This window comes from Drosophila eugracilis, unplaced genomic scaffold (assembly GCF_018153835.1).
Source record: "Drosophila eugracilis isolate 14026-0451.02 unplaced genomic scaffold, ASM1815383v1 contig_1765, whole genome shotgun sequence".
Classification (NCBI taxonomy): domain Eukaryota; kingdom Metazoa; phylum Arthropoda; class Insecta; order Diptera; family Drosophilidae; genus Drosophila; species Drosophila eugracilis.
Window position 1 is genome coordinate 1,253,494 of NW_024572605.1, and position 19,633 is coordinate 1,273,126.

At 44.6% G+C, this 19,633-nt stretch overlaps 1 protein-coding gene across 5 annotated transcripts; it reads left to right on the top strand.

Annotated features, from left to right (window-relative positions):
- The first annotated feature begins 38 nt into the window (after positions 1-38).
- LOC108107301 (obscurin) lies at positions 39-19,259 on the top strand. Of its 5 annotated transcripts, none has more exons than XM_017214761.2 (38): positions 39-391; positions 1,344-1,465; positions 1,542-1,673; positions 1,734-1,904; positions 1,970-2,135; positions 3,382-3,474; positions 3,608-5,771; positions 6,373-6,684; positions 6,747-6,903; positions 6,967-7,052; positions 7,110-7,245; positions 7,299-7,483; positions 7,543-8,103; positions 8,323-9,183; positions 9,242-9,347; positions 9,406-9,587; positions 9,786-9,860; positions 10,535-10,701; positions 10,767-10,881; positions 10,941-11,180; positions 11,234-11,602; positions 11,664-11,920; positions 11,979-12,190; positions 12,254-12,393; positions 12,453-12,645; positions 12,704-13,696; positions 13,770-14,071; positions 14,132-14,313; positions 14,381-14,550; positions 14,605-14,745; positions 14,801-14,986; positions 15,041-15,278; positions 15,337-15,918; positions 15,979-16,679; positions 16,828-16,960; positions 17,022-18,673; positions 18,824-18,929; positions 18,992-19,259. In XM_017214761.2, the coding sequence occupies exons 1-38, from the start codon at positions 383-385 to the stop codon at positions 19,130-19,132; spliced, it is 12,738 nt and encodes a 4,245-aa protein (XP_017070250.2). In that variant the 5' UTR covers positions 39-382; the 3' UTR covers positions 19,133-19,259. The 5 variants fall into 5 exon arrangements, with proteins under 5 accessions (XP_017070250.2, XP_017070251.2, XP_017070253.1 ...); XM_017214764.2 differs by having other exon boundaries at positions 40-391; positions 3,608-4,904; XM_017214762.2 differs by lacking the exon at positions 9,786-9,860.
- The last annotated feature ends 374 nt before the right edge of the window (positions 19,260-19,633 follow it).

Genomic DNA, 19,633 nt, shown 5'->3' on the forward strand with positions numbered 1-19,633 from the left:
ATCAGCGAATATCGATCAGTCGCACAGTTGTCGGGATGCAGTTAAAATCATTGGTTTCCGCACGCAGTAGCTATTATTCTTCACGCGACGGAAGTTTAAATTTAAACCTATTCCACTTTTGACTTGCACTGGTCCCCTCGCCAAATTCTTCGACTATTGAATTATGACAAACGAATTTGAGTGCCTCGAAACTTAGTGTTCCAACGATCGATACTTGGGCTCAATAATGCCACAAATCTTGTGCAAATAATTAGAAATAAAATTCGAAATTGCTCCCAGTAATAAGTTATGCAATACATTTTCGAATACGTACCAATGTGCGTAAATTAATGAAGTGTGCGTAGTTAATCGAGTGACACGAAATCAATCTCAATCAGCCGAAATGGATGCCGTAAGTTATGCGTGTCCAAAAAATACACACACAAATCGGTGTATGAACATGTGCCAAATTTACTTATTAATACATTTGTGCAAACTGATGTACGAGTACGTACAATATGAGGGGCTGTCCTTGCTAAAAAGCTCTAAAGTTAATAGCTTATTCCTTCTTATACGGGATGTGGAATCTTTAAGTCTCTATTTGGAAGAAATATTGGTGCAAGTAAATGGTGCAATGTTTAAGCGGTTTATTAAATAACAATGTAAAATAAATTACTCTAAACTAAATACATCATAAAGAGTGCAAAATATATATCGTACCTGGGTACTATGAAGTTTTCCATTAAGATAATTACCCCATCTGTGATTTAAAATGGCAAAACAGTATATAATCTGATGATTTATAATGATCATAATAATCCATAAAATAATCTGAAATTTTTTATTTGCATAAAATATTTGTGATTTTAAAAATGTATGTTTACTAAAAGTTAATCAAAATCTAGCAATTTAACAAACCTTGTGAAAATTTGAAATGGTGAAAGTTTTTTACTGAACGGCTTCACTGTGGTCTCGGATCATTGGCCCGAAATGAAGAACCCTGTTCGAGGGAGAATATCAGCTGTTTCGACTGCACAAGCTTTGCACTTAGTAAAGTTGGACATCGAAATAAATAGCCGAGCCCGCGTGTCTATGTCAACGCAAAATAGACTTTCAGCTAACGAGCTAAATATTGCACAGACACTTTTGTTTGTGTACGCCGAAACTGAATGTGTTATGAGAACAGATCGATAAATCTCGGTGTTCATTCGAAAATATACAACTTCCGGTCACTTAAAATAACGGTCGTTCTGAGGAACAAGTGATCATTCTGTTAAACAAAATGATTGAAAAAGATGTGTGTGTATAAAAGTAAAAAGTAATGAAATACAGCTAAATGCACGATATCGGATTTTTTTTAACAGGTTGCGGATATTGTATTCGTGAGTCGGGATTATCAGGCTCAAACGATGGCCACCGACGAAATCAGCGTTTCTCGCGGAGATCTGGTCGAACTTATTAGTTCAAAAGCTTCAGAAAAATCCAGGTAAGTTTTTGGCTATCTTAAAAGATAAAAAGTGCTTTAAACTATTGAACTCAAAAACGCATACAACACTTTTTAGATGCTTTGTTAGGATGTTCGACAGTGGGGATTCCCCAAAAGAAGGTTGGGTGCCCATTGAAATACTAGAATTTAACCCCACTATGAGTAGCTCAAATGGCAAAGAGAGCGGAGATGCAGAATTCAAAAAACTGTAAGAGATCTGTGCAGAATGGTAGGCCAAGCACTAGCCTCTATTAATCGGTTATTATAGAACTATTCTCAGGGAGCTCGTGGAAACAGAGGAGGAATTCTCCAGAGATCTGCTTCATGTGGTAGAGAAATATATAAAGGGTATAGACAAGCCGGTGGTGCCAAGATCTGTGCGAGACAATAAGGACATAATATTCTGTAATTTTTTACAAATCGCTGAGTTTCACAATAAGTAAGGACCCAACTGAAATATTTATACAAAAAACCTGGGAGAAATATTATCTCGTGGAATTTCAGCGTTCTGAAGGAAGGCCTAAAGTGCTACAGTAATCAGCCGAATATGGTGGCCAAGACTTTCCTGCGGTTGGAAAGGGACTTCGACAAGCATGTGGTGTATTGCCAAAACGAACCGTTGGCGCAGGACTACTTGACCTCAAGTCCCGATGCCAAGAAGTACTTTCAAGTAAGTAAGAAAACCACTTTTCCCGGCCAAATTTTCTCTAAAAATATTTAGGGCAACATAGCGAGCTTCATGCCAAATTAAATGTTTTTCCCTTATTTATTGTAATTGTGGGTAGAAATAAAAATCAAAAATAATAGAGAATTGAATAAGTTTTGAAGCTGAGCAAATGTTGGAATCGTCTTCAGATATTATGCGTGTGCTATGTGCGAGAATATCAGTTTATTTTTAAAGGCAGACGCTTTTCAATTCTAAAGCTTTTGCAGTTTTCAGTTGCTTCCGAGTAGTGTTCGCGGTCGTGTCGTGCCAATTATTCATATACGTAACCGTTTCGCTTTAGGTACTTGAAGTTGTCTAGTCATTAGTTGGTCCAACTATCATTTTACCCATTTTCTATAACGACGGTTAACTAATTGGTTAACCAAGGCAGAGCAGTCTTAGGAAATTATTTCCATTCAATGATATACATTAGTCATGCGATCACTCCAGAATGGACCAATTAAATCACTGGAGAAAAATTAGTTCTCAAATCGATGCGTGAATACTTGTGACGTTTAGCCCGTTATGCAACATTTCCGAAATTTTACTGTGCGAGGGTATATATTTATTAAAAGATCCGCTAATACGTATACATTTATAAATATATAGATGTGAACAATTTTTGTTCAGCCCACATATTTCGACCTCACATCTAAAAGTGTTTAAATATATACTGGCAAAAATATTGTAACATTGACTTTAATGAGTTCACTTCTACTCGTTCATTTCGAAATTGGTTCAGCAGTGAATATTCGTAGTTGGTGAATATCAACATGGCGCATAGAGTGAATAAAAATATCAGAACAAACATTTGAATACTAATATTCGAATATGTATTTGATGTACATACGAGTATGTGTATAGCTTTCCAAACCAAAGTACATGCATATAGAAAATCATTCACCGACGCACGCACACGTATCCGTTTTTGCAACAAGTGATAAATTTTTAAACATCGTTCCAAAAATAACCCCAAAAGAGAGAGAGAGATCGAGAAATCTTGTTTCGAATGTATATGTTCGTTAGACGGGCGCAAATTCAAGCGGATGCAGAAAACCAAACTGCGACCAAACTGCGACTAACATAAATAATTTTTCATTTCCCAATACATTCGAACTGTGAAGGAGTGGGAACACAGTCCAGCGACCTTGCATAGACTGGGAATCGATAGGTATCCGTACTAAAACACCTGTTAATTTTTGCCTTGCAGGAATTATCAAAACAGCTTGGAGACGACAAATCTCTTTCGGAACACCTTAAACTCCCCATCCAGAGAATAAACGACTATCAACTTCTGTTCAAGGTTTGGTGACATATCCATATACCCGTGTTCCATGATAATCTGCCACTCTTTTATCACTTCAATCATTTAAATAAGCTAATCCCCATGCAACTTGCGCCTAGCTAAAGACCTCAATCAATGTTTGTTTTCGCAGGACTTCATTAAGTACTCGCTAAGCTTGAAAGAGAACGTTAAAGACTTGGACAGGGCCTTAGAGTTAATGCTTAGTGTGCCCAGTAGAGCATACGACAATAGGTTTCTTTCCAGCATCGAGGGTTGTCGGGGTAACATCTACAAGTTGGGGCGTCTGCTCCTCCACGACTGGTGCAACGTACTCGATAAGGACGGCAAGTCGCACGACCGATACTGCTTCCTGTTCAAGTCGCGCATATTGGTGACCAAGGTCCGAAAGATATCCGAGAACAGATCGGTATTTATATTGCAAAATATCGTGAAACTTCCACTCTGCAATATCGAGCACAAGTCCGACGATAAACAAATTCAACTGAGTCTGAAGACACCAGAGGCCAGTTCCTTCTTGCCTATAAATATAAGGCCCCATGGCCCAGAGTCTCACTTGACCTGGTTCAACGAGATCTCCAGCCACATCAACCAAGACGTCACGTTGCAAGAGCACAATGCCGATGACCTGAAGGTCGATTCATCCCAAATTGCTTCCGAAAGCGAGCTGATCCTTCATCTTCCGCAAAGGGCCGAGGCCCACGATCCAAATCTTAGTGTCCGCCCCTCTGACGTGGCAGAGAACTACTTTTTGAGTAAGGAGACCAAAGAGCGTCTTCAGCACGAACAGCAGGAGCTACTGAAGCTAGAACAGGAAGCCATAGAGTTGTACAAGAAGCAGCAGTCTTCCAAGTCGGCATCTACGAAGACCGAAGCGGTTCAGATCACGAGCTCCCAGGTTAAAACCAGCTCCGAAGTCCGCAAAGAGATCCCTATCAAGGTAGTGTCTCCTCCTCCTCCGACACAATCTAAAGTGACTTCTCCATCTTCACCTCCACCGAAACAACAAGTGAAGGAGATTACTCCCGTGAAGGTTGTGACTCCTCCACCTCAGCCTCAAGTGGTTTCTTCTGCTGTAAAGGAAGTAACTCCCCCGCAGTCCGAGCCTATCAAGGTCTCTCCTCCTGTTAAGGAAGTATCTTCTTTGCAGCCTGAGTCTGTCCAGGTCTCTTCTCCTGTAAAGGAATTAAGTTCTTTGCAGCTTGAGCCTGTCCAGGTTTCCACTCCTGTCAAGGAAGTTCAGAAAGTAGAGCCATCGCCAGCTTCACATTCCAAGGAAGTCGAAGCTCCAGTCGCGGCACTAAAGCCCCAAGAATCTCTAACCGAAATCAGGTCAACTGTAATCGAATCTGTTGTTGTACAACACGAATTAAGCCAATCCATTCAGCTTCAAGAGGAGGTATTAGTCACAGAAGAGAGCTCCTTAGTTGGTAAGCAAGTCGAAGACCTTAAGCGAGAACCGTCACCATATTCGATCCCAAAGATCCAAGTATACCGACCCGTAGAGAGCGCTAACCCTGTGGTAACCAAGCACAAGCCCATCGAGCTGAAAGACATCGTTGGCTACAGCGAGTCCCTCCGCGATGGCGATACTGCTCCGGAGGGATCGCAGGGCCGCCAGCAGGGGTACACCGCTAACATAACCGATCACGCTTCACTAACCATCTGGAATAACCGGCTAGCCAATATCGCGGGCGATCGCAGTGGGGCCAACCAGCATCTGCAACAATCTGGTCCCCCGCCGCCGCCCATCCCGCCAAACTTCACGCGCATGCCCGGCTTCTTCCAACCGCTTCCACTAATCGCTTACGAGACTACCATCGAGATACTAATTGTAAAAGGCACGCCCCCCTCACCGCCGCCTCCGCCGCCGCCGACCATCAAACGCGTTCTAGTCCATACTGAGAGTCTAGAGCAGAAGACCCAGAACTTTTTCGAGGGCATCTATGATGCAGCCTCCTCGGACACATCGCTTCGCAATGCCAAGCAGAAGATTCGCAGCATCAAGAACACGGTGCTCAAGTCCAAGGACTCCACCAACTATGCCCAAGACACTGTACAGAAGGCCAAGGCCCGCGACTTCTTGCACATTTTCACCCCGCCCGTTAAGAAACGACCCATTTACGAGATCGTTGAGGAGCCTGTTAATATCTTTGAGCTAGAAGGCGAGTATACTGAGTCTATTGCTGACGATTTCAGAGAGCCAAGTGCCGATTTTGAAGCCAGGGGCCAAAGCGTCGGTGGTATGGATGATTATTATTCTGGCTACTCAAGGGCTTCAACACGTCGCTATGAAAGTAAGTTGTCGACCGACCAATCGGCCCGATATAGTTATGTATTGACCGGTTCTTGTATCCATCGTCGGATGCGCCCCATGTTGAATGTGCGTTCTAAAGTCAGTTAAACTCAATGTCTGGGATGTCGTAACTATCAAAGAACTGGAATACCGTTGATCTTTCAGTGTAACTTCACAAGGCTCCTTGTAAGCGAAGTTCTTCTCTTCAAATTCAGCCTGCACATCGGTTTTACTTCATGAATTTCACGTCTATCACCCACACACAAATCTGTTGAGTTAATCGTAAATAACTGTGTTTTCAAATATATACTTTTCAATGTTTTCACACACGTTTCTTGATAATTAACACTTTATATGTGTCTTCCTGTTTCCTACACTGAATCCTATCTTTCTCCAATCCTGGCTAGTTCCTTGTTTAGAATAAGAATTGGTTTAAAAGTGGTGTTCTGGAAATCTCCAGGTGGAAGGTTTTCTGCCGAAAATCTTAAATCTGGATATTTCAGAAACACAAAAGTATACAAATTTTAAATAAAACGAACCACCTTAAACATATTACTGATAAACATTTCGAAAAATTACCTCCAACCCCGCCATCCGTAAAGCCAAATCTCGGGACTACGACCGGGGAACCTCTTACGATAGCACCGTAGAGCGATCGCAGTATGGCATAAGTTCCAGAAGGGATCGGAGTTCCGTTGACAAGGTCGAAGCTCGGTCATCTCTGTTGGCTACTGGACGTACAGAAAGTCGTGCTGCAAGTCGTGCCGAAAGCCGTGCTGAAAGTCGTGCCTCTTATTCGGTGGCAGAATCTCGTGCCGGAATCCGGTCATCTTCTCGCCTCCAAGAGGATCGACCCCTTCGCTCCGTCGACAAGCCCGTTGTGGTCAAGATGCTAAAGAGCGTGCAAGTGGACCGTACGTTTATCAGATATGGTAAAGATATGTTTTTAAAGAGGTTATCTTTCCCCCAAAAACAGCTGGAGAGACTGCGCATTTTGAGATCCAATTCAAGGATCAACCTGGACTAGTAACTTGGCTGAAGGACAACAAGCCTCTGGAAGATCGTTTGGCTGACAGAATCACCCAAACAGCTGCTCCGATGAATTCTTACCGATTGGACATCAAGAATTGCAGGTGGGAAGTTTTGATACCTTATCCGATCTAAATTATTTACATGTTTTCTTCACTTTCTTCTAGTGAGACCGATGCAGGAACTTATACCATCCGGGCTCAGTCCGCATCCGAAACGACTACTGTGTCGGCCCAACTTGCTGTTGGCCAGGGTAAGTCAACAACAAAGATATTTTGACCATAACATACCTAACATACTCACCAAACAGCCCCCGGCCATGATGAAACGAAGACCAATACGGAGCCAGCTTTCTTGGTTAGTCTGAAAGATGCAGAGATGATCGAGAACACCCTCTTCCGTTTCATGATCAAGATCATAGGGGATCCCAAGCCCAGGGTGAAATTGTAAGATGCCAAACGGATGTGAAAACAATAATAATATTACTGTATTTCTGCAGCTATAAAGATGAAAAGGAAATCCTGGAAACCAATGATAGGATCCAGATTATTCGGGAAAAGGACTATCTTGGTTTCTATGAGCTGGTGATTGCCGATGTGCAGAAAACCGACGGTGGAACCTACTCCTGCAAGGCCACAAATAAATTCGGTGAAGCCAGCTGCGAAGCTGTAGCCACCACAGTGGGTAAGTAAAAAATTCGATGTCCAATAAAATACATTCCTAACATTTGGCAATTCCTGTAGAGGATAAAAATCCGTTTGGCGCCCTAAGTGGACAAATTTTGCCAGCTGGAGAGAAGCCTGTCTTCCAATGGAAGCGAAATGGTGAGGAGTTTGATCCCGAAGAGCGGTTCAAGGTGCTCTTTGGAGAAGACGAGGACTCTTTGGCTCTGGTCTTCCAGCACGTAAAACCAGAGGATGCTGGTATCTACACCTGCGTGGCTCAAACTTCGACCGGTAACATCTCGTGCAGTGCCGAGCTCTCGGTTCAGGGTGCAATCCAAACTCTAAACCGGGAGCCCGAAAAGCCCACCCTGGTGATCGAGCACCGCGAGGCGAACGCCAGCATCGGCGGCTCGGCCATTTTGGAGCTCCAATGCAAGGGCTTCCCCAAGCCGGCGGTGCAGTGGAAGCACGACGGTGAGGTCATCCAGGTGGACGACAGGCACAAGTTCATGTACGAAGACGAGGAGAGCATGTCGCTGGTGATCAAGAACGTCGACACTACGGACGCCGGAGAGTACACCATTGAAGCCATCAATGAGCTCGGCCAGGACGAGTCAACCATCAACTTGGTGGTGAAAGGTAATGAAATTAAAGAGGAAATATCAGTTCGAGTATACTTAATATCGATATCATGAGATACGGATGATCCCGACTATTTATTATTTATTTTCTTTGGATTGTATTTGCTGATTCAGAAAAGATTTAATTGTAGAAAAAAAAAGTTGATTTTTCCATTTCCATTTATAATAAGTCTATCTTATATCGTATATAAAGCACTAACCTTAATTTGCCTAAAAGCTCCTCCCAAGATCAAGAAAATCACGGACATTACCTGCTCGGCCGGCGAGACCATCAAGATGGAAATCGAAGTTGAGGGCTTCCCGCAACCCACTGTCCAGGTAACCAACAATGGCAAGGATGTGACCGCCGAGAGCAACGTCAAGATCTCCTCAAGTTCTATTGGCAAGAGTCTAGAGAAGGTTGTCGTCGAAGTAAAGGATATCAAGCTGTCCCAAGCGGGCAACTACTCCATCAAGGCCACCAACGATCTTAGCCAGACCTCGGAGTACTGGAGCTGTACTGTGAAATCGAAGCCGGTGATTGTGAAGCACTTCGAGAGCGAGTACATCCACGGGGAGAAAGAGCACGTCCAGATGACGGTGCGGATCGATGCCTATCCAGAGGCCAAGTTAATTTGGTACCACGATGAAACGGAGATCAAGATAACCGATTCGAAGTATACGGTTAGCAGCGATGGCAACGCCTACACCCTGAAGATCACCGGTGCCACTCGTGTGGATGCTGGAAAGTACACCGTGAAGGCCACCAATGAGCACGGATCGGCAACCAGTTCCACACAGTTGCTCATTAAATGTACTCCAGAATTCACTCAGAAACTTAAGAACATTACCGTTGCCGAGGGCGACTCCAATGTGGAGCTCGTGGTTGGTGTGGATGCCTATCCTCGGCCGCATGTCAAGTGGTACATCGACGGCATTGAGATCGACGAGAAGAGGAACGACTTCCGTCACGTGGAGGAGGGCAATAACTTCAAGCTGATCATGAACCAAGTGGCCACCAACATGCAGGGTAACTATACTTGCAAGATCATGAACGACTACGGAAAACTGGAGGACAACTGCGTGGTGACCGTCAACTGTAAGTGCCTATAAAGTATATATATTGTGTTTGCTTCTCATTAAAGTGGTATTACCAGGCAAACCTAAGGTGAAACGTGGACTTAAGAACATCGAAGTCCAGGAGGGCAAGTCCTTCACTCTGGAGGTTGAAGTATACAGCGAACCAGAAGCCAAAATTAAATGGTAATCAAACTATATAGACATCCTTTTAATCATCAATTATGCTGAGTTCTTTAATCAGGTTTAAGGATGGCCATGAAATTTATGAAGACGCCCGGATTAAAATCTCGCGGGACACTCAGCGCATTGAGAATTACTATCTCACTTTGAATTTGGCCAGGACTGAAGATGCGGGCACCTACGAGATGAAGGCCACCAACTTTATTGGCGAGACCACCTCAACCTGCAAGGTTGCTGTATTAAGTAAGTACATTAATTTGGGATATTACGAGAGTGTAAGCCAAATCTGAAAGTAATGAGGGCTATCGGAAATAAAACTCTGTCTTATCAATTTGTCTAAAAAGGAACACATACATGTATATACATATGTATTCCTGAATTCCTGAAAAAAAAATCTCATTAAACCTAATCTCCCGTCTCCAATGTGAAATTTCGATGCAGCTAGCGACGCTTTGTCTCTGGGACAGACCGTAACAAAAACAATGATTGCGACCACCGAAGAACCTGAAGAAGGGGGTAAACCAAAACCATTTTCAATGCATCAATTAAACAATTCAATAAACATAACTAAACCTAAACTTGGGAAATGCAATGAATGAGAACGAAATGAAATAATTCTAAATTAAATCTATTAACCTTGAGTATGACATACAACCATGACCACTTCACCATATTTTAATATCATCATTTTACATTGTACATACCAAGAACATTTCATTTCACATTAACAGAAGGCATTTTACTGAAAACTGTACAGCCAATCTAAGTCAAACGACAATTAACAACAAGGTGTAATAAACGTAATTACACTTAAGCATCGTGAAGGAAATCTAATAATTGCACGAACATTGGGGAATTTTAAATAATTACAAAATAAGCGCACGGCCAAGCGGAAAATTGTGAATCGACTATGAATCTACGCACGTGGCTTTGGATGTATATCTACGTGGTAATGTTTAATTGCGGGTATACGAAATGACAATAACCAGATTATATTTGCTTAAGATGTATAGGGGTTCCTGTATAATTTATAGGAATTGTAAAATATCAAATTATAAAGATGTTGTAAGTGCTGCACTGCCAAAATTAACCCTACGAATGAAATATGCACTTTGTACAGAAATCTAATAGTAAACTATAAGGGAATCATCTGATATATGCAAAGATACTGACGGGCTGTTTTTTTATAGCTGTTCCGGAAATCCTGCACGTCGACGTCTTCCAGCAGCACAGCTACGAGAGTGTGCCCCTCAAGTATGAGGTTATTGCCACGGGTATTCCCAAGCCGGAAGCAATTTGGTATCACGATGGAAAGCCTATCACGCCCGACAAGCACACTGCCATTACTGTCGATGGGGTTTGTTTTAATAACAAATTTCATTTTTAGATTAATGAAACTATTAAAATATTTTGATCCCATAGGATCATTATAAGCTGGAGGTGGAGTCTCTTGATCTGGTGGATGCGGGAGAATACAAGGTGGTTGTGCAGAATAAGTGTGGCGAGAAATCCCACCAGGGAGATCTTTCTCTGTCCGGTATGATGGTCATAATTATATACTTAATTTAATCTCTAACATATTCTATTCCTGAATAGGTATCGCTGAATATCGCAAGCCGATTCTTACGCAAGGACCTGGACTGAAGGACATTAAGGTCAACAAGGGCGATAAAGTCTCTGAGCCTGTTGTGTTTACCGCTGATCCTGCGCCTGAAATTATCTTACTCAAGGATGGCCAGCCCGTCAAAGAGAGCAATAATCTGAAGTTGAAGGTGGAAAAGAAGGAGGCTGAGAATGGATTGGTTCAGTACACTTGCACCCTGAACATTTTGGAAGGTATGATTTAAAAATCTTTTGAGAAATGAAAATATATATTTACTTTATTGCAGCTGAGATTAAGGATTCCGGACGCTATGAACTGAAGGTGAAGAACAAGTACGGTGAGCTGGCCACAAGTGGATGGATCGATGTGCTGGCCAAACCAGAGATTTCAGGCCTGAATGATGCCAAGTGCCTGCCGGGCGACACCATTTGCTTCGAGGCTCTGGTCCAGGCCAACCCGAAGCCGAAGGTTTCCTGGACCCGTGGAAATGAGAACCTTTGCAACCATGAGAACTGCGAGGTCATCGCGGATGTGGATGCCGATAAGTACCGACTGGTGTTCCAGTCTGTTTCCCCCAGTGAGGATGGCAAATACACTATCACTGCCACCAACAGCGAGGGAAGGGCAACGGTTGATTTCAATTTGGCGGTGCTGGGTAAGTAGCCCTATCAGGACCTCCAAAGTTGAATATTACTTATATTTTATTTTTAATTTAGTGGAAAAACCAACCTTCATCGTGCAACCCGAGAGTCAGAGCATTCACGACTACAGGCCAGTATCCACAAAGGTTCTGGTGCATGGTGTCCCATTGCCTACAATTGAGTGGTTTAAGGACGACAAGCCCATCAACTATGAGGCCGTCAACAAGCCCAGCAAGGATAAGCTGTACGCCAAGGAGGACACCAAAAAGGGATCCGACCAAATCGAAAGTGTTTTTGACATTAAAACATTTAGGGAAAACGATGTGGGAGCGGTAAGATTATAAATGACTGGAAACCAGTAATGTTGTATAAATGGATATTATCTATCAGTATACCTGTGTGGCCACCAATGAAATTGGAGTGACCAAGGCCCCCTTCAAGCTGGCTTTGTTGGCCCTCGCACCCAGCTTCGTGAAGAAGCTGGACAATGCTCTGGACGTGCTGCAGGGTGAACCCCTTGTCTTGGAGTGCTGCGTGGATGGAAGTCCTCTGCCCACTGTTCAGTGGCTTAAGGATGGTGATGAAGTCAAGCCAAGCGAGAGGTAGTTACGTAAATACATTATCTAGGAGAGTTTAATAGATTTTTTTATATTTGTTCTTTTTAGTGTTAAGATTTCCACCAATCCGGACGGTCTAGTTAAGCTGGAGATCAATAACTGCCAGCCCAATGATTCGGGAGCCTACAAGCTGATAATTTCGAATCCACATGGCGAGAAGGTCGCTCTGTGCGCGGTAGCAGTAAAACGTAAGACTCTAAAAGATGTTTTACCTCACATTGTAATAAAATACATTTATATCCATTAGCTGAGGAGATGCAGCCCAAGTTCCTGAAACCCATTACCAGCCAGACCGTTGTTGTGGGCGAACCCCTGATATTGGAAGCACAGGTCACTGGGTTCCCAGCGCCAGAGGTCAAGTGGTACAAGGACGGCATGCTGCTTCGCCCAAGTCCAGAGATAAACTTTATCAACAGCCCCAATGGTCAAATCGGATTGATGTGAGTATGAAAGAACTTAAATTTGATTTGTATTTACTCCTTGGTCTCCCTTATCCAGCATCGATTCGGCCCAGCCGCTGGATGCCGGTGTCTACAAGTGCTTGATTGCCAATAAGGGTGGCGAAATCGAAGGTGTGTCCAAGGTGGAGATCGTACCCAAGGAGTCGAAGCCAGTGTTTGTGGCCGAACTCCAGGATGCCTCAAGCATCGAGGGCTTCCCCGTGAAAATGGACATCAAGGTGGTTGGCAACCCCAAGCCGAAACTCCAGTGGTTCCACAACGGTCACGAAATCCAGCCGGATCCAAGCCACGTTGCCATTGTGGAGAATCCAGACAAGAGTACGAGCCTGATCATCGAGAAAACGGTTCCCGGAGACTCTGGATTGTATGAGGTCATTGCCCAGAATCCCGAGGGATCAACCGCCTCCAAGGCGAAGCTGTATGTGGCTCCCAAGGCAGATGAAACTGCCACCGAGGAAGCTCCTCAATTTGTGTCTGCTCTACGGGATGTGAATGCGGATGAGGGTCAGGAACTAGTGCTCTCCGCTCCGTTTATTTCGAACCCAATGCCAGAGGTGATTTGGTCGAAGGATGGCGTTACTTTGACTCCCAACGAACGTCTGTTGATGACCTGTGATGGCAAGCATATTGGTCTGACCATCAAGCCAGCTGAAGCCGCTGACTCTGGAAACTACACGTGTCTGCTGGCCAATCCGCTGGGTGAGGATTCATCCGCCTGCAACGCCAATGTCAGGAAGGTCTACAAGCCACCGGTATTTACCCAAAAGATATCCGATCAACAGCAGGTGTTCGGTAACAACGCCAAGATCCCCGTCACTGTTTCCGGTGTTCCCTATCCGGACCTCGAGTGGTACTTCCAGGACAAGCCCATTCCCAAGTCGGACAAGTACAGCATCAAGAACGATGGCGATCATCACATGCTTATTGTCAACAACTGCGAAAAGGGTGACCAGGGTGTCTACAAGTGCATCGCCAGCAACAGGGAGGGCAAGGATATCACCCAAGGACGTCTCGACATCGTCAACGAAATGTGTGTATACAATTTTCATCTTTCTTAAAAAATAGAATTTATCTATGTGTGTTTATTTTATTTTATTTTATAGTAAGAAGCATTCGCGGTCAGAGCCACCTGTATTCCTCAAGAAGATTGGCGACTGCGATATCTATGAGGGAATGATTGCTAAGTTCACGGCTTGTGCCACCGGATACCCAGATCCCGAAGTCGAATGGTTCAAGAACGACCAGAAGCTTTTCCCCTCGGACCGGTTCTTGATTGATGTCGAGCCCAATGGCCTTCTAAGACTGACCATCAAAAACGTGACAGAGTACGATGTGGGCCGCTATTCTTGCCGAATCTTCAACCCGTACGGAGATGATATTTGCCACGCCGAATTGTTTTACGACTGTAAGTGATTTTAGCTCCTCTGCAGACTTATATTAACGGCTTTTCAATTGCCCCGGGCAGCTCTGGACAGTCAACAGAAGCCTTTGGAGGACCAGTATACCGATTTTAAGAAGTACAAGAAGTCCGGTGCTCCTCCGCCATTATCGGAAGGTCCCATTATATCCCGGATGACTGATCGCGGATTGCTCTTATCGTGGAACCCATCGGTGCCATTGACCCCGCGTTATCCGATCACATACCAGGTGAGTTGTTCACAAACCAAATCCTTCACAATGCAGACATTATTATTATTAAATTTCCAAATCTTAGATCGAAATGATGGATTTGCCAGAGGGTGATTGGCGTACTCTTAGAACGGGAGTTCGTAGCTGTGCCTGTGATATCCGTAATCTGGAACCATTCAGGGATTACCGATTCAGGGTGCGAGTGGAAAACAAGTTTGGTGTAAGCGATCCCAGTCCCTACACCCAAACCTACAGGTAAGTAAAGAGCAAGTTGAATGATGTCCAATACTTATTGTAATTTTTGTACAGACAAAAACTGGTGCCAGATCCACCGAAAACGTACACCTACCTGCCACCGGGCACTGACTTCAGGCCAGAAACTTCGCCCTACTTCCCCAAGGACTTTGATATTGAGAGACCCCCACATGATGGCCTGGCACAGGCTCCACAGTAAATAAAATCAAATCTTCATGTTTGTTATTCTTCATAACTCTTTCCTATATAGATTTCTGTTACGTGAGCAAGACATTAGCTATGGCGTAAAAGATCACAATACGGAGTTAATGTGGTTTGTCTATGGCTATCCCAAGCCAAAGATGACATACTACTTTGATGACATGATCATCGAATCGGGAGGCAGATTTGATCAGAGCTACACTCGCAATGGACAGGCCACACTCTTCATTAACAAGTAGGTTTTAAATATATTCATTTCAAGATTCTGGCCCATAAAAATCATCTTCAGAATGCTGGATCGTGATGTCGGCTGGTACGAGGCTGTGGCCACAAACGAGCATGGGGAGGCTAGGCAGCGGGTGAGACTGGAGATTGCAGAGCACCCAAGGTTCCTGAAGCGTCCAGATGAGACCTTCATCATGGCGCGCAAGAACGGACGAATTGAGGCCAAGTTGGTGGGCATTCCGTTGCCTGAAGTGCATTGGTTCAAGGACTGGAAACCGATTGCAGACTCTTCTCGCATTAAGGTAACAGGAAATACTTTTGGAGGAACTAACTTAATTCGAATTCAACTTAACCATACAGATCAGCTCCTATGACCCGGATATCTATGTGCTATCGATCCACGATTCGATCATCAAGGATGGTGGCTTGTATTCCATCAGTGCCAGGAACATTGCTGGCTCCATTAGCACTTCGGTAACTGTGCACATCGAAGAGAACGAGGATCAGTATATCTACAAGACCTACGGCAGGCATCCGTATGTGCGATCCAAGCAGTTGCGCTACCAGGACAAATACGATATTGGAGATGAGCTGGGTCGTGGAACCCAGGGAATTACCTATCACGCCGTGGAGCGATCTTCCGGCGACAATTATGCGGCCAAGATTATGTACGGAAGACCCGAGTTGCGTCCATTCATGCTGAACGAACTGGAAATGATGAACACATTCAATCACAAGAACCTAATCCGGCCTTATGATGCATATGACACCGATCGAAGTGTCACTCTGATCATGGAACTGGCTGCCGGCGGAGAGTTGGTTCGGGATAATCTTCTCAGACGCGACTACTACACCGAACGAGATATCGCCCACTATATTAGACAGACACTATGGGGCCTGGAGCACATGCACGAGATGGGAGTTGGTCATATGGGACTTACGGTAAGAAACTTCAAATAACCGCTATGAAAACTCCACCAATATGCCCTTTGCAAATTACAGATCAAGGACCTTCTGATCTCCGTGGTCGGCGGTGATCTCATTAAGGTGTCTGACTTTGGATTGTCGAGGAAAATCAACAGGCACAATCTGTCGACCTTGGACTACGGAATGCCTGAGTTTGTTTCTCCCGAGGTTGTGAACAAGGAAGGAGTCAATTTCTCCCACGACATGTGGACCGTCGGCTTGATCACTTACGTTCTGCTTGGAGGTCACAATCCGTTCCTGGGCATTGATGATAGAGAAACCCTCACCAAGATTCGCGAGGGGCGCTGGGACTTTAAGGATGAGATTTGGACCCACATTTCGGACGATGGACGTGACTTTATCAGCCGATTGCTGCTGTATAGCCCAGAGGAACGAATGGACGTTAAGACCGCTCTGAAGCATCCCTGGTTCTTCATGCTCGATCGCCAAGTTTACGATCATGACTATCAGATCGGAACTGATCGCCTGCGGAACTATTACGACCACTTCAGGGACTGGTATGCCAATGCCTCCTGCAAGAACTACTTCCGCAGGCGCCGCCTCAGCGGCTGCTTCCAGCATCCTTCAAAGATGGTCTATCCCCCTGGACACGTTTATACGCCGGAGAACACCCCGGAGCCCCTGCCGGAGCCAAGAATCAGGGCCAAGCGCGAGGAAGTCGTTTCCAAGTACTTGCATCCCGACTACGAACTGGGCCTGATTCAATCGGAGAGCCAGTAAGTATTACATAATTTTCAAATAGTATCACGTATGGTTTTCTATATCGAAATGGTCTCAGATATAATTTAGTAATAACCAAAAAATATGTTTATAAAAATCATCCTTTTAGGAATATATGACTAACTATACTCCTTTTATTTTTAGCTACCAATACGGTCCCGATACATATCTCCTGCAATTGCGCGACGTAAACTTCCCTGTGAGATTGCGCGAATACATGAAGGTGGCGCATCGCCGATCGCCTTCCTTTGCTTTGAACGATTCAGTGGATTGGTCGGTGAGTAATAGATGGACAAATCTATATGTGAAAGGATACTTAAATGGCTTGTTTTGTGCAGCTGCCAGTGATTCGCGAGAGACGTCGCTTCACTGACATCATGGACGAGGAGATCGATGACGAGCGCACTCGCAGCCGAATCAGCATGTATGCCGCCAATGAGTCCTACTCGATCAGGCGATTGCGCACGGAATTGGGACCCCGTCTGGATGAGTACACCGAAGCAGATGCTATGATCGAGACACAGCGAGAAGGGTATCCGCCATTTTTCCGGGAGAAACCCCAAACGATTGCCATAACCGAGAACCAACCCAGTCACATTCATTGCTTTGCTGTGGGTGATCCGAAGCCGTGTGTGCAGTGGTTCAAAAATGACATGGTTCTAACCGAAAGCAAGAGGATCAAGATATCGGTGGATGAGGACGGTCGCTCCATTCTGCGCTTCGAGCCAGCCCTCCACTTCGATGTGGGAGTCTACAAGGTTGTGGCCAGGAACAAGGTGGGTCAAACAGTTGCCCGGTGCCGTATCGTGGTGGCCACTTTACCTGATGCCCCCGACTCGCCGGAGATTTCGGCCAACAGCGGAACCGAGATCCTACTTCGCTGGAAGCAGCCACGCGACGATGGTCACTCCACTGTTCTATGCTACAGTCTGCAGTACAAGTTGAGTAACTGCGATGCCTGGACCACGGTGGCGGATAACATTGACCACGAGTTCTATCTGCTGCACGATTTGCAGCCTAATACCAACTATCAATTCCGGTTGGCGTCCAAGAACCGCATCGGTTGGAGCGAAATGGGCATCCCGGTGGGTGCATCCACAGTGGGTGGAGATGCTCCTAAAATTCACATCACCAAGGCCATGAAGCATTTACAGCAGCTCACCGAAAATGGGCATCAAGTGGTTCCCGAGGAGGAACGCGTCCACACCGACTACCATTGCGAGAGGGAACCACCTAACTGGGTGACCGACGCCTCTGTGAGCGACAAGTACAGCTTCATCTCGGAGATAGCCCGCGGCGAGTTTAGCACTATTGTGAAGGGCATCCAGAAGTCCACCGATACGGTGGTGGTGGCCAAGATTCTGGAGGTGACCGATGAAAACGAGGATAACGTTGTGGCCGAGTTTGACAACTTCAAAACCCTTCGCCACGAACGAATCCCGGCTCTGTTTAGTGCCTACAAGCCTCTGAATGTGCCCATCGCCATATTCGTGATGGAAAAGCTCCAGGGCGCCGATGTATTGACCTACTTTAGCAGCCGGCACGAGTATTCCGAGCAGATGGTGGCCACTGTGGTGACTCAACTGCTGGATGCCCTGCAGTATCTGCACTGGCGTGGCTACTGCCACCTAAACATCCAGCCCGATAATGTGGTCATGGCCTCCGTTCGCTCTATCCAGGTGAAACTAGTCGACTTTGGATCGGCCAAAAAGGTCAACAAGCTAGGAATGAAGGTCACGCCTTGTGGATCGCTGGACTTCCAGCCTCCCGAGATGATCAACGATGAGCCCATATTCCCGCAGAGCGACATCTGGTCGTTGGGAGCGCTGACCTACTTGCTTCTGTCCGGATGCAGTCCATTCCGCGGCGCCAACGAGTACGAGACCAAGCAGAACATCTCCTTCGTACGTTACAGGTTCGAGAATCTGTTCAAGGAGGTCACTCCCGAGGCTACGCGATTCATTATGCTGCTCTTTAAGCGCCATCCAACGTAAGTACACTTGCCAAATCCATAATAATAGCATACTTTTGCATACATCTTACAAAAATAAATCTAAATTTAAATAAATTAGGGTTAAGAATAAATAGTTTTAAATTTTACTAGGAATCTAGTGACCAATTGTTTATATATTTTATTTAGAAAACGACCATACACAGAAGATTGCTTGGAGCACAGGTGGCTCATGTCCTCGGACTACATGGTGAGGAAACGTGAACGTGCCATATTTTTGGGCAGCCGTCTAAAGGTAATAAATTGAAATATGTCATGGTGAAAGAAAACATAATTCTATTTCCGTTCCGCCACTAGACGTTCTGCGATGAATACCATGACCTAAAGAACGCCACGGCTACGTCATCCAAGGTTCTGAACACAGTCGCCGGAGGACCTACCCCTACTCAACTACTTCGATCGAATAGCATCCAGGAGGAATTGCTCACAACATTTTAGTCAATTAGTTCCGAAGTAGTGTTAAGAAAATGTTGTTTTTATTTCTTGTATATATGGAATAATCATAATTATACAACATCTAAATTCTATATATATAAATATATTATCTGGTTAATTAAAACGAAAATATTTAAATTCAATTCATTTCATAAATATTGTGTGATTGACCTTCGAGAATGAAATATTCTGAGTATTCAGATGCTTATAAATAGATTCGTTTAAGTGGGTGGAATGAGAATTTCCATAATCAAATATTCTTCGGTTAAGAGTCTTAGGATATGCCGCCAATAGCACCTGCATACCGGTACCCTCAAATTTGTTGGTGTTCAATATGGCCTACAATAAACTTGCTTATCTCGTATTGTAAGAGCACGTAATCAAGGGTTCACTGTTTGGGAGAGAACATTGCCTATTGTACATGGGTATCCATCGAACGGTAAAGACACTCTCACAATTACTTGTAATCACAAATCGATTTGGAAATATCAACTCTGGGAAAAG